Below are 16,100 nucleotides of genomic sequence, written 5' to 3'. Positions count from 1 at the left end.
TACTTAAAAATACTGCATTATTACAAATTAGCCAGTTATTCCTCAGTCTGCAATCATCACTTTAGCGTAAAAAGGGGAGAGAGTCTTATGAGCTTCATAAAGTTCAGTTTTGTTGGTAATAAATGACCTTCGAGTTCACATCTTCAGTCTTCTGCTGTGGTTCATTGCTGAAACTCTCTGCTGCAAAGTACGAAGCTTCATCACATGCAGCCTGCAGAAAGAGACTGAATCATTACACTGTATTTCACAGTTTCACTGCATAATCAGACATTCTGTAGCCTCATAGTCGAGTTTATAAGAAAAGATTTACAGAGTGAATTAATTACCTGATCTGCATGAACTGTGTGATGTTCAGCAGCATCTTCAACAAATAATAAGTAAATAATTCAAACATGCAGGATTACACTATTATAGTTCACTGCATTCATACACTAACATTAGATATAAATAATGATATCAGTTTCAGAGACAAAACCTACATTTATGATGACTGCTGTGTTTTCTGCACACAAATAAAGCCACACTCAGAGAGATGATGTTTGAGACCACTAACACGACAGTGGTTGGGTCCAAAGCACCTTTTTCTATAAGCAAGAAAAATCATCTTTATAACTTAATCAAAACTTATGACTGTGCTATATAAAATAAAAATAAAAATTGAGAAAATTACATTGTCAGAACAGCGCAGGGTATGTTTGTAACCAAGACCAAACCTTCACCATAAGCCTATTGAATTAATTTAAAATACAAAATATCTGCTCTTACCTACAAAGTCCAGTTTAGTTCCGTTCCCAAAGATGATCTCTCCACACATGAGCACAGCGCAGTAGTAAGTTCCAGCATCAGAGAGGCTGAGGTTTCTCTTGGGGAGTTTGTAGACACAGCTCTGTGTAGGAGAATCAGTCTCAGAGCTTTTCTCACACTCATCACTCCTGTTTCCATGAGTGTAAATGATTCCTGGATGAGATTCTCCTGATCCATGTCTGAACCAGTACACACTGTGTTCTCCTGCAGACGTATCTGTGAGTATTGAACACTGCAAAGTTGTATCTCCTCCCAGTTCAACAGGATCTGATACAGGAGGCTGGAGAACAGCAGAGACACTTGAAGATGAACCTAAGGAGAGAAAAATGCTACTGATAATCGAGTGAGATGTAGATGGAGATCAGATTTACAATGTAGTATAATCTAGGTTTCCAAACTGATTGCATTTTATAAAAGCAGACTGTACCTACCTTTGAGGACTAAAACTGTGCAGTCTACTAATGCGGCATCTGTATAATATGCAAATGCACAGTAATATGTTGCTGAATCAGATGGTTCTGCATTTGAGATACTCAGATTAAAAGTATCTTTTGTTCTTACTGCATTAAAGCGGCCACTCTTGTCAAAATCATTGTGATATGTAACTGTTGTAGAACGAAAACGCAGAAGTAATAAGAAGAGGCTTTTCTCCTGGAGTGTGTTTGAACCATGCAGTTGCTGCCGAGTCAACAGATGGAAAAAAGCAATTCAGATGAATATTTTCTCCCCAATGAAGGTACTTCAGTCCATTTAGACACTGATTGTCAGCCTTTGATGTGCCACCTAATAGACAAAACAATAAAAATGAGGCAAACTGTACTGCTACTTTAAAAATTCATGAAGAGCTGTAGAGTGTGATGAAGTTAGTTAAGTAAGCGAACTGAACCTCATTAGAAGCATAAAAACATTAAAAACATGAAGAAAAGCTTAAACAGTACCTGAAGCTGTTGAGAGGAAAACAAGTGCATAAAATGGAATCATTGCCAAACTCTTCAAGTAATACAGCTCCTGGAAAAAAATAAAGAAAACATACATTCTGCTATTTTATACAAACACTCCTGGTGATAATAATAATAATAATAATAATAATTAATAATAATAATACTCAGTTTATTCTGAGAGCACTTACAGTTTTTAAGGACAAGAATGACCTTTCACAACATAGTTAATATGAATACAAAACTTGTACAGGAGCAGCTTTATAACTCTATGCTGAAAGCTGATTGGCTCCCATAACAGGAAGTAGAATCAGGCCCCGACCACTCACACAGAGAAGCACAAATGCAGAACTTAAAATGCTACTTAATAAATTGACATGAACTTTAAAAATATGTTTGGAAAAACATATGCTTAGTAAAGTGTTGCTGCCTAAAAAAATAATTTTACTTTAAAAAATATGATCCAAAAAGACAGTCTTAACAGGTAAGGTGGATTCCTTGTGATGAGAAATTCTTCATAAACAAAAGCAAGCCTAGAATTCCTGAACCTCTGAGAAACGATACAGAAACAAAAAAGTATTATTATGTAAAATTCATATATTCTTTTCAAAATTTCTACTAGTATATGAATATAAACAGAACAGAGTAGAAAACAAATACAAAACACACACAATAAAAATCTGAAGGTTTATTTTTTGTACTGGTAAATGTTCATAAAGGCAAATGGTAAATAAAGCTGAGCCCCACCAGATTTTTTTTTGCTATACTCTACTTGGAAGGTGCAGAATAACACAACAGCAATTTCCATGACTCCTAAAATAAGTAATAAACCTTCTACATAATGATGATGCATTTCAGTATATAACTCCAGTTTGAGGATGACACTGTAAACACTGGACCTGCAGGCCAGCTGTTGTTAAAGTATACAAGCGTGCCTTGAGCTCATAAACTACAGAACCCATTGTTCTGGTCTTCAGGGGTGGGCTGAGGGTTCCAGGGTCCTAGAACTACACCAGGCCAGGATTATATATGAATTTTACATAATAATACTTTTTTGTTTCTGTATCGTTTCTCAGAGGTTCAGGAATTCTAGGCTTGCTTTTGTTTATGAAGAATTTCTCATCACAAGGAATCCACCTTACCTGTTAAGACTGTTTTGTTGGATCATATTTTTTAAAGTAAAATTAATTTTTTCTAAGTCTGATTTCTTTTAGGCAACAACACTTTACTATAATAATTTTATGATAAAAAGAAATGCTGTAAATATTTTGTTTTCTTTCTTTTTTCCAGTGAACTCTATTACTATTGAGCAGTGACCACAGTCTAAATGACACACACACATACTGCAGTAGAGGATGGACTGTTGAAACTTCCAACCACATCAAACGATTAAACAGAACTTTAACAGCTTCTTAAAACAACTACTCCAAACTCCAAAGAGACAGTCACATAAGCTTCTTTTCCACTGCATGGTACCAGCTTGACTTGATTCAACTTTACTTGACTTTTTTGGTTTTCCATTAGGCAAACCTGGTTCCTGATACTATTTTTGATAACACCTCCATCAAGATTCCAAGCAAGCTGAACCGATACCAAGAGGTAATGTGAAAAAACCGAAGACTACTGACTAGGCAGAGAGAATCACCACTATCAGCCTAAACACTTGGCTAATGTTAGGTACCAGGTTTGCATACCCTTTAGCATCACATTTTAGCGACCAGAATCACCACGTCATCTGAACTCTGTTCATGATGTAGTATTTCCTGAACTCTCCTGTTTTGATTTTAGAAGTCTTTTGTCTTGCTGCCATTAGTCTCTTCTGAGCAAAATTTGTCTCCTTCATGTCACAGCAGTTTTATGTGGCATCTCTATGAGGACCAACCACATTGAGAGGGCACTATATCATATAAACGAAGTACCTGAGGCAAGTAGAGTCGAGTTGAGCCATATGATGCAGTGGAAAAGTTACTATGATGCTCAAATAGAAAAATCACAACCAGAATCAAAAACCCCATTTACATTTGGTCATTTCTTGTGACTTGCGTGTATTGCTTCTATGCAGATATTAACCACATGTATTTACATGTGGTAGACAGCTGTGTTACCAGTTAGTTGGCCTGAAATCAATTTGCTGTTCTGTGCATAATTTGCAAATCAGCTTAAACCAAGACAGCCAACTTTGCTGTTGCCTCCAGAATTACAAATTTATGACGTTGTATATTTTCAGTGTTTACAAGAAGCTGTTTAGACTCATTAGTGTCTTATGGAGCACATCCACTGGAACATAATGTATTGTAGCAAGACATTAAATAACGATAAGCTGAATTAAACAAACTGGTGCTTTATTTACTGGTGGTTTACGTAGCTTTGTTTAAGCTAAGTAGCTTGGCATGCAGGGCCAGCAGAACAGGCTGTTAAACCTGAAGTCATAGAAGAAACTCATATCAGGAACTGAACTGAAAGAGAAGCTCTGTGCATGTGAAATGGCAGCAGTCCAGGGGGTGGGACCACTCCCATATGCAGAAGAGCAGGGGGAGGTGTCATCACAGTGTTGGGAGGGGTTCTGTTTGTCAAAAGTGGTGGAGAGAGACTTAGACTTATAACTCAGTACACGTTCTGAAGTGGTTACAGCATTTTAAATGCATCTTGGGTGCATTTAAATCTGCTTTTTATGTATAAGTATATATCCATTAAAAAGAATCAGGGTCAAAAAGAACCCTAAAATGGCTTATTCTGTACACATCCTGCACTGGTTTACTTAGAAAAAAGAGGCCTTTTCAAAAAAGAACATAGCACATTTTTAGAAATGATTGAAGTTGTCTTTAATGAGAAAAGGGGGGTGATTTAATAGGAGCCACAGACAAGAAAACAGAATCATTAATGATGATCACAGAAGTTAGAAAGTGTATACCTGAAATTACACTGTATTAAAGTACATACATATAAATTCTAAATGTTCCAGTCATTAACCCCTTAAATGGCCAGGGCTAAAACTTTGAAGTTTGAACTTTGAACTGAAATCCCTGTAGTTACTGAATAATAAGTCTTAGTAAGTCATGTACTAAGCCTAGGATTTTAAAGGAGTTCATATAAGATTGGAAAATGTAACATACAGATAAACAACTCACAAACTTTCATACCCAAAAACTTTCAGCATCTTACTCTAACTGTCTTTCCCAAAAACTTTAACTAAGAGTGGACTACATAAAACCAAATACCATCAGCTGATGAATCTTCCTTAGCTTAAGACTGCAATCTTATTACAAAATGCAGTTACCACACATACACTAAGAAAGTAAACTGAATGGGTCTAATATCTTACTTTATAACCTATAGAAACATACATCATTATTAGAATAATTTGTTAGGCCTCTGTCAGAAAATGACATTACATAACACTGGGGGAAAGGATTCTGTAGCTTTTCAGTTCAATAATTCAGTTTTATTGGGGATGTTTGATCTGAGAGTAAACTTCAGTGTCTTTAAGCTTCTGTTGTCTTCTAGTTCCTCTGGATGACGGTGGTTTATTAGAGAAACTCAGTGCTGCATAGTTCAAAGATTCATCACATTCAACCTGAAGAAGAAAACAGTGTTTAACATGTTTAACTGCAAAACTAGAGGAACAAAATGAGTTTATCAGAAGAGTTAGAAGCACATTAAACACAGTGAGCTAAATCACATTTCACAGTATTTTGTGTGATGCAGGGAGGTAATAATTGAAAGTAAGAGTGATTCTAAAGCTCTGACAGAGCCCTTCTGCTTCACTTTATAATGATTATAAACTCTACTGTTTATATGCATCATATATTTATTTTCAAACTTGCTTTACACTCTGAGTTCTGGACTTTCCATAGACTGGGTTTAGAAAAAATGAATTAATCACCTGATTTACTTGGACTGTTTGACCTTCGGCAGCATCTTCAGCAAATAATAAAAGCATTAATGTAGCACAGTAAATTAATTGTAAAATGTCAAAAATGCATTAATTAAGAATGAAAATTAAATTTATAAAACTTACTTGTATGATGACTGTTGTGTAATTTTCTACACAGAAATAAAATCACAGCCATAGAAATGATGTTAGATGCTGCTAAACCAATAATGACTGGGACCAAAACACTGTTCCCTGTAATAAGAAAGCAGGTCTTGCAATGTAATGTAAAATGTGGTGAATGTGATGCAGAAAACGACATACTAATCATAAAAATGCTGAAGAAAAGCTAAAATCATAATAATAAAATATATTTTTGTATACTTTTATCTTGAATCTCAAATTAATATACATTTTAAAGGGCTATATGACAGATCGCAAATGCCTGCTGGGGGCTGTCAGTCCCACATTTGCAAATCAAGCGATAATTTTGGGCTGCATAGCTTGTGTAACTGATGACATATTGTTTTTATTTGATTATCGATGACATGATTTTTCCATAAAATCTCCCACACCAACAGCCAATCACAGACCAACTGCCAACTCCACAGCTTCTTTTGTCAGGCCATAATCTTCCTAAACAAGGACCCTTCTCACATCCCTCTGCTTTAAACTGATGCACATGCACTTTATAACACGTATTGCAATGTATGCATAACTACTGCATACATCATGTCATAATCCTTCTGAATAAGAACCTTTTCCACATTCCTCTACTGTAGTCAGTGCACATATATATATATATATATATATATATATATATTATATATATATATATATATGTATATATATATATATATATATATACTCTGTCTTATATTATTACTATGGTAGGGAAAATCTAATTTAATACATATTTTTCCATTACAAATTATATCAGCATAACTATATGAGTGAAAAATTCAATGGCAGTGCACAGTTGAGTTGACATGAATAATGAGTGAATGAGTCAAATCCATCTGAGAGTGAATTACAAACTTCAATGGAATGGATGAGAAAACATCAGACCTTTTTGTAAAAAGGCCTTAACAAGATCATGTGATCAATGTCCAAAATGTCTTTGTTTTTATTTTGAGATTTAGCTGCAAAAATATCAGATTTTTAATGTGAGCTACACACACACACACACACACACATATATATATATATATATATATATATATATATATATATATTCCTAAATATATCTGGTGCATGGCAAATAAAGATTTAGTTAGTGTGGCCATTCGAGTGAAGACATGCACTACATGCAAGAATCGTATCAAAAAATTCTCAGTGTCAGTGTGTAGCATTTTTACTACCTTTTATATGTGCAATTAAGTGATCTTTAGATGAATTATTCTACAAAATTTCCAGATTTGAAGTGCTGGCTTGTCCAGAAAATTCTACTATTTAAAGCAGACTAATCAGTTATACGAATACAGTCATGTGGAAAAACTTAGTCTTTCAGAAAGACTAAGTAATTAAAAGAACAGTTAGCTGTCTACAAATATTCCCATACATTTCAAATTCTAGCACCACTAACAGATTACTGATATTTACACTGTCAGTCTACCTGTTCTTTCTTATATCGTATATTTCTTATATTGTATTTCAAAGATAGACAATGGAACAAAACCGGTTACTAATTTTTACTATTAAGAATCTCTTAACTACTATTCTATACTGAATATGTATCAGAACACAGGACACTATTCTTGTCAGTAGTATTACTTTGACTTTTTAATATTCATTTATAAGTCATTAGATATGCTGGTAGCTCTTGACAATATGACAGCTCTCAGAACGGACGTATTTCTCCATCTTGTTTTAGTTTAAACTACTGCATGTAGGCTCTAATACCCCACACTGGTCTCCCCCCACTTTTGATACCTGGTCGTAGGGCTACTTTACAAATACATTGTAATAGATCGTAAATATCTGCTCTTACCTACAAAGTCCAATTTAGTTCCATTGCCGAAGATGATCTCTCCACATGTGAGCACAGCACAGTAGTAAGTTCCAGCATCAGAGAGGCTGAGGTTTCTCTTGCGGGAGTTTGTAGACACAGCTCTGTGTAGGAGAATCAGTCTCAGAGCTTTTCTTACACTCATCACTCCTGTTTCCATGAGTGTAAATGATTCCTGGATGAGATTCTCCTGATCCATGTCTGAACCAGTACACACTGTGTTCTCCTGCAGACGTATCTGTGAGTACTGAACACTGCAAAGTTGTATCTCCTCCCAGTTCAACAGGATCTGATACAGGAGGCTGGAGAACAGCAGAGAGATTTGAAGATGAGCCTAAAGAGAGGAAAATGTTCTGAATGAGTGAAGCAATTAGCAATTTACCAAAAAATTGCATTTTATAAAAGCAGACTGTACCTACCTTTGAGGACTAAAACTGTGCAGTCCATTAAGCTAATATCTGTGTAATATGCAACAGCACAGTAATATGTAGCTGAATCAGATGGTTCTGCATTTGAGATACTCAGATTAAAACTGCTTTTTTCTCTTACTGCATTAAAGCGGCCGCTCTTATTAAAGCCATTATGATATGTGACTGTTGCAGAACGAAAAACAGAAGCAATGAGAAGAGGCTTTTCTCCTGGAGTCTGTTTGAACCATGCAGTCGCTGATGCATCCGCAGATGAAAAAAAGCAATTCAGATTAACAATTACCCCTTTAGGAAAGTACTTCACTCCATTAAGACATGGAATGTCAATCTTTGAGGTACTACCTGAAAGAAAAAAGGGGGGAACATGAAGTGTAGTACAGTAGTCCATAAGTTTTATAGAAGATAAATCAATCAATGTGCTAGTGTTAAATAAAAGATAAACAGTACCTAATGCTGTTGAGAGCAAAGCAAGCACACAAAATAACTGAAACATTTCCAGACTCTTCAAGTAATTTATGCCCTGGAAAAAAAAATCACATAAACTTTACAAACTAGTAAAGTATTAGTAAATGATTAACACATCCCAAATAAATATAGCTGCAGTTCTATGACACTGGAATGAAGCTTATTATGTGAGCTCACTTACAGTTTTTGAAGGACAGGAGTAAACGTCTGAGATGTAGGTAATGCATGCATCACTCTGTACTTAAAACTTCTACAAGGGCGGCTTTATAATACTGACAGCTGACAGCTGATTGGCTCCTATAACAGGAAGTTGAATTGGGCCTGAACCACTCACATTAGCGGGCATAAATATAGAGCTCAATATTCAAATTGTCACTGCTGGGTTACAAACCTGATTTAGCCAAAGCAATATCAAGATATAAAAAAATAAATAAGAATACATATTACAAGTTAAAAAATGGCTCAGACGGTTAAAAAAAAAAGAATCACATTAATAGTATAATAATCTTGGAACTTTACTTATAGTTACTGATTTTTATCTGAATTACTGAATATTTAGTATTTAATTCACATTCTTTGAGTGCATGATGACAGAACATAAGATTAAATACTGCCACAGCTTAAATATAGACATTTCCTTCCAGTAAATAACTTAGCTTAAGCAAAATATCTTTACAGATCTGTGAACAGACATTTTGAGGGGCAGGCTCGAGGTTAAAAGGCCACGCTGAACCTGAATAAATTTTATCTAATTTATCTCATATAGCAGACATTCTTATCCAGAGAGAGGCAATTTAAGTATATTTCAGAGCCAAGTAAACGTAGTGCTAAGATTGTTTCTCAATGTAACTTAATGTACTGCCTTTTGTGCAAAATATTGGATTTTCCGCATAAGGACTTGACCCCGATCTCCAGCAACAGAGCTATGGTGTTAATCACTACACTACTTACTATTAATGAATGTGTTATAACTCTTCTTAAGCTGGTGGTCTCTTTAAGAGGTGCTACTAGTGATACTTTGCATACTTCGTTAGCCCCTTTTTACCCTGTTCTTTAATGGTCAGGACCACCACAGAGCAGGTACTTTGGGTGTGGGTGGGTGGATCATTCTCAGCACTGCAGTGACACTGACGTGGTGTGTTAGTGTGTGTTATGCTGGTACGAGTGGATCAGACACAGCAGTGCTGCTGGAGTTTTCAGCACTGTGTCCACTCACTGTCCACTCTATTAGACAATCCTACCTTGTTGGTCCACCTTGTAGATGTAAGGTCAGAGACAATAGTTCATCTGTTGCTGCACAGTTTGTGTTGGTCATCACAGGACGCTGCCCACAGGACACTGTTGACTGGATAATTTCGATTAGTTGACTATTCTCAGTCCAGTGACACTGAGGTGTTTAAAACTGCTGTGTCCGATTCACTTGTACTAGTGCAACACACACTAACACACCACCACCACATCAGTGTTACTGCAGTGCTGAGAATGGTCCACGACCCAAATAGTACCTGCTCTTGGTGGTCCTGTTTTTTTTTTGTTTGTTTTTTTTTTCCCCCAATTTAATCGTCTCCAATTCCACCCACTAGTTAGGACTCCCCCAGTCACACAATACTTCCAGCGTGCTAGGAGGATGATGCCCAGCACAGGCTTCCTCCGAGTCCTGTGAAGCCAGCCACCGCATCTTTTCAAACTGCCACTCACGCAACGTCATTGGACAGCTGAACGCGCTCGGAGGAAAGCGCCCACTACCAGTTCTGTTACGTCAGCCTACGCTGACTAGCATTGCGTTAGGTGATGGGGGAAGGGGGGGAGGCATCCTACCCACCCAGAGAGCGAGGCCAATTGTGATCTCTTGGACTCCCAGCCACAGATGGCTGTAGCATCACCAAGGATCAAACTCGCGATCTCCATCACCAGGGATCAGACTCTCTATCTCCTGATGATAGGGCCAACGCTTAGACGGTTGCACCACTCAGGAGCCCTGGGGTCCTTGTCTTTGAAGAACAAGGTAAAAGGAGGCTAACAGAGTATGCAGAGAAACAGGTGGACAGTCTGTAATTGTAGAACTACAAAGGACACTTATATGGTAAAGGAACTGACAAAATGGACAATGACTGCAGATACAAGCAGGTGTATGTAATAAAGTGGCCGGTCAGTTTATGGTCTGGCCGATTACATATTCCCTTAGATTTACTAAAGTTTGAGCAATAAATTGTCCCCAGTTTTGCACTGGATTCTCCTTGTCTTTTTAAAACCAGCCATACGTTAGCAGTAATGTTCCAAAGGCGTCCTTTACCAATGGTAATCATCAATGACAGTAGTGGCTAGATGGAGTTACAGGCCTCAAACACGTGCTGAAAGAATATTTACTAACAGAATAACACTGTTTCTTCCCTGGGATCCGTGCACTGACTACTAATCAGTCCTAGGCACAGTACACCTGCTTGGTTACTTACCTTTTCATTATAATGTCCTTATTAATCCATTTGTTTCACAGATTTAATTAATTTTATTTTAGGTAAGCATCAATAGGCTTCTAACATTCAGTGGTAAACCATGATTATAAAAATCACTCAAAACTAAGGGGGAAAAGAATTCTATGATAATGCTAATCACTGCTAGAGCTACCATGGTATCCTACTACTTCCTACTACAAAGAAGTGCCACACCTGTTTTTCATTTCTAACTACTGACTAAACCGTGGTTAGGCTACAGTTTGTATTCACAGTCAGTGATGTAGTGTAGTGAAGTAAATTGGTTCCGCTCATTGTACATTAAAACCTGATTGGCTGATTCCTCTGTTAGTTCTTAAAGTTTCTAATAATGTTATGTAGTCTGACCCATTAGGCCTTGATTTCAGCTTCTGAAGTCCTAACCAATAAGAGAGCTTGCTTGACTTTATCTACCTAGATACCACAGAAAACAGGTCTTAACCTTTTGTTTCCAATCAAAATTTAACTATTAAATAAAAATCTTACTACAATACTTGCCATGGTTAAAGACGACCATGATGATTAGACTGAAAGAACAAATTATATTAACTGAAAAATTAACTAAAGATTACAGACATGTTTTGTTTTTTTTTTATTGCACAGTAATTCTTAGGCCTTCTCTGAAGGCCTAGAAGGCCCTGATGATTCCCCACTGCTAATACTGGTTTTCACTGGTCAATCTGAATACTTGCTCTAATGATTAGGCTCAGTGTCTTTCTTTATTCAACTCTTATTATTGTGTTATTGTTTTGCTATCCAGTGTTGACCAGAGCAGGATGGGTTCCCCTTTTGAGTCTTGGTTCCTTTCAAGGTTTCTTCCTCTTGCTCTTAGAGGCTTCGACCCATTGTAATAGACAATGCCCATGTGCTATACTACTGAGCCCCACTGGTGACATCCTGTATAAATAATGCGTGGCCACAACTTAGTAAGGCATGGTAACAAGATAATTATGTTGTGACCACAACTTAGTAAGCTATGGGAATGAAATCATCATGCATGGCTACTACTTAGTAAGGCATGATCTCATTCCCATGCCTTACTAAGGGGTGGCTATGGCTTAATTATCTCATTCCCACACCTTACTAAGTCGTGGCCATGCATTAAGATTTCTTTTCTAAGCGTTAATAAGGCGTGGCCATGCATTATTTTTATCTATATGGGATGTCAACAGCAGGGCTCCGTACTATACAAATAAAATTGAATTGAGCATTTTAGTCCTCATGGGGCGTTGATGTGGCTGCAACATGTGCTCTTAATATTAATCTTTCCCAGTTTTTATTTTTGTGCACCTGTACAATGATTTTGTCTGAAAGACTATTAACTGTGCTATCTCTTCCTCACTGAACTCACACAAACGTATTGGCGACTTCACCATTTCACCACACCTTTCAAACTTGTGCTTAAGAACAACACAGTTAGCAGGTGGTCTTGTGCACAGTTTGCTTAGAAAGGTTAACATCAGTTTCAGGCATAGTGTGTCATTCATCTCACCAACCGTTCTTCAAACTCTAATATTAAGGGAAGGACTGAGTGACAATTTAAAAATATTTTTAAATGTATTCATGACCAAGGCCTGTACATCACCTTGTATTTTGTATTACGTCTTTTATAAGAGAATAAAATGCTATTTTATGCAGTTTAATCATCTTATTTTCTTTAATATCAATTTACATTGACTAGCAAATTGCATTATAACATAATTTCCTCTAATACTATGTCTAGTTTAACCAATCTTCATATGATGTGATGAAAGCAGATTGGCCACATTTATATTTACCTAAAAGGGTTTTTCTATTGTTACAAGCTTGACATTGTAACAATAGAAGAATTTTTTTGGTGCTACATGAAACCATTTAAAAAAATGCTTCTGTATAGAATCGTATACAACATTTTCTCCATCAATCTAAAGAAAGATTTTACCATGCAAAGAACCATTTAAGCATGCAAATGGTTCTTTGAGTGTTCATGATTCCACATTGAATCATTGTCTTTACTAAAGCGCTTTTTTAAGAGTGTGCACCAGATGGAACATACACTTCAGTGATTACTCATTTTATTATCACACAGGCCAAACATGATTCTTTATTGTATTACTGAAGGTCTAGAGTTCTGTTAAGTACTAAGAATATGGAAACAATATAAGCATTCCTTACATAAGATGCATAACCATCATGTAAAAATAAAACATGACATACAAACAGGTTTAGATGAAAGTATTGAAGACATTACAGAGTCTCAGCACATACTGGAGAACAAATAATAAAGCCTACTCACACTTGCAGCCTCTGTTCTGTCTTCTCAGTAGTTACACTATTAATGTAGATACGGTAAATCAGACTGAAGGTACTTAAAACATACTGCATTATTAGCAATTAGCCAGTTATTCCTCAGTCTGCAGTCATTACAGTAGCATGGGAATAGGAGAGAGCTTTATAAGCTTCATAAAGTTCAGTTTTGTTGGTAATAAATGACCTTTGAGTTCACATCTTCAGTCTTCTGCTGTGGTTCATTGCTGAAACTCTCGGCTGCAAAGTACGAAGCTTCATCACATGCAGCCTGCAGAAAGAGACTGAATCATTACACTGTATTTCACAGTTTCACTGCATAATCAGACATTTTGTAGCCTCATAGTCGAGTTTATCAGAAAAGATTTACAAAGTGAATTAATTACCTGATGTGCATGAACTGTGTGACCTTCAGCAGCATCTTCAACAAATAACAAGTAAATAATTTAAACTGTGCACTATTACATTATAAAAGTTCACTGCATTCATACACTAACATTAGATATTAATAATAATATCAGTTTCAGAGGTGAAACCTACCTTTATGATGACTACTGTGTTTTCTGCACATAAATAAAGCCACACTCAGAGAGATGATGTTTGACACCACTAACACGACAATGGTTGGGTCCAAAGCATGTTTCTCTATAATAAGCAAGGAAAATCATTACAATTTTATCAAAATTTATGACGCTGAAATACATCAAAAATTAAGCGGTGATGAACATGAGAAACACATTGTTTCATAATGATATAAATAGATCTAGAAGTCTAAAACAAATAGTTTTAAAAGGCCGTTATATAGAAACAGTTTTTTTTAACCTTGTTATACAACAGAGGTGGAAATATCGTTGCGTTTCACAAGACTGCATAAATCCACATCATTTGTTATTTGCATCATTACGAAAAGAAAAAAAGTTTCCAAATGTGAAAGATATTCTGAGAAAATTACATTGTCAGAAAAAAAAACATACTGTACACATACTCCGCACAGGCGGAGGATATGCTTGTAATCAAAGGCCAAACCTTGACGATAAGCTTGACCATTAATTTGAAATATATAAATTATGAAATATCTGCTCTTACCTACAAAGTCCAGTTTAGTTCCGTTCCCAAAGATGATCTCTCCACACATGAGCACAGCACAGTAGTAAGTTCCAGCATCAGAGAGGCTGAGGTCTCTCTTGGGGAGTTTATAGACACAGCTCTGTGTAGGAGAATCAGTCTCAGAGCTTTTCTTACACTCATCACTCCTGTTTCCATGAGTGTAAATGACTCCTGGATGAGATTCTCCTGATCCATGTCTGAACCAGTACACACTGTGTTCTCCTGCAGACGTATCTGTGAGTATTGAACACTGCAAAGTTGTATCTCCTCCCAGTTCAACAGGATCTGATACAGGAGGCTGGAGAACAGCAGAGAGACTTGAAGATGAACCTAAAGAGAGGAAAATGTTACTGATTATTGAGTGAGATATAAATATACAAAGTCTAAAAAGTCTAAAAGCAGACTGTAGTAGACTAACACCTACCTTTGAGGACTAAAACTGTGCAGTCTAATAATGTAGCATCTGTATAATATGTAAATACACAGTAATATGTAGCTGAATCAGATGGTTCTGCATTTGAAATACTCAGATTAAAACTGCTTTTTTCACTTGCTACATTAAAGCGTCCGGTCTTGTCAAAATCATTATGATATTTAACTTGTAAAGTGTCAAAAGCAGAAGCAATGAGAAGAGGCTTTTCTCCTGGAGTCTGTTTGAACCATGCAGTCGCTGCCGGATCAACGGGTGAAAAGAAACAATTCAGACTAATATTTTTCCCACCATTAATGTACTTCGGTCCATTTAGACATGGAACATCAATTGAGGTGCCACCTAAAAGGCAAGAAATCCGCAAGAAAATAAAACAAAACCAAAAATTCAGAAAATGCATGAAATATGTACAGCTATCCATGTGCTTCCTAAGTAAGACAAACAAACTTTTTTGAAGCAATGAAAAAAGTTTAAACTGTACCGAATGCACTACCGAAGAGGAAAATAAGCATATAAAATTGAATCATTGCCAAACTCTTCAAGTAATCCTTCTCCTGAAGAAAGGGAAAAAAAAACATTATTTATATTCTGCTGTATTAATCAAACACTTCTGGTGATAATAATAATAATAATAATAATAATAATAATAATCATAATAATGATCATAATGATCTATGTCACTGGAATTTAGTGAATTCTGGGAGCTCACTTACAGTTTTGAAGGACAAAAGTAGCCTTTCACAATGTAGTTAATATGCACGCAAAACTCTGCAGGCGCAGCTTTATAACTCTGGCTGAAAGCTGACTGGCTCCCATAACAGGAAGTATAATCAGGCCCCGACCACTCACGTCGACTCATAAGAAGAAAAAATGTACCTAATATCTTGATATAAACTTTCAGCTTGTTACAATTTCTCTTCAAACCTTTCTATTAATATATAAAACAACAAACAGAACATAAAACTAACACAAACAAAGTATCATGGTAATTTCATTTTACTTAAGGTTCATTTAGTGTACTGCTAAAGGCTTAGAAAGGCAAATATTATATAAAGCTGAGGACCCACCAGATAATTCTACTGGGAATTCATACATATAGCACAAAATCACTTTCCATAACTCCTAAAAAAATATGTAAACCTTCTACATAACAATGAATTTCATTTCAGTATATTATTTTACAGTTTCAGGATGACATTGTAAACACTGGACCTGCAGGTGCAGTGCAGCTGGTCTCCAGAGGTCAGCTGAGGGTCCAAATGGTTCCAGGGTTC

General features: G+C 36.2%; 1 protein-coding gene and 1 long non-coding RNA gene across 2 annotated transcripts; both read right to left on the bottom strand.

The window, feature by feature from the left end:
* Nucleotides 1–44: 44 nt before the first annotated feature.
* On the bottom strand, nt 45–15,575 carry LOC118826069. The gene is made up of 11 exons (XM_036596957.1): nt 15,540–15,575; nt 15,308–15,380; nt 14,821–15,168; nt 14,376–14,726; nt 13,830–13,934; nt 13,676–13,710; nt 13,471–13,560; nt 766–1,165; nt 480–584; nt 327–361; nt 45–211 (listed from the first exon to the last, which is right to left on the bottom strand). Exons 2-11 carry the CDS (start codon nt 15,351–15,353, stop codon nt 104–106), a joined length of 1,623 nt encoding a protein of 540 aa, XP_036452850.1. The 5' UTR covers nt 15,354–15,380; nt 15,540–15,575; the 3' UTR covers nt 45–103.
* LOC118826021 lies at nt 1,508–1,976 on the bottom strand. The gene is made up of 3 exons (XR_005008723.1): nt 1,934–1,976; nt 1,743–1,812; nt 1,508–1,587 (listed from the first exon to the last, which is right to left on the bottom strand). It is a non-coding gene; the product is annotated as an uncharacterized LOC118826021 (long non-coding RNA).
* Nucleotides 15,576–16,100: the final 525 nt, after the last annotated feature.

The sequence above is a fragment of the Colossoma macropomum genome, unplaced genomic scaffold (genome assembly GCF_904425465.1).
Source record: "Colossoma macropomum unplaced genomic scaffold, Colossoma_macropomum, whole genome shotgun sequence".
Lineage (NCBI taxonomy): Eukaryota > Metazoa > Chordata > Actinopteri > Characiformes > Serrasalmidae > Colossoma > Colossoma macropomum.
This window is presented reverse-complemented; position numbering and strand designations above follow the sequence as displayed.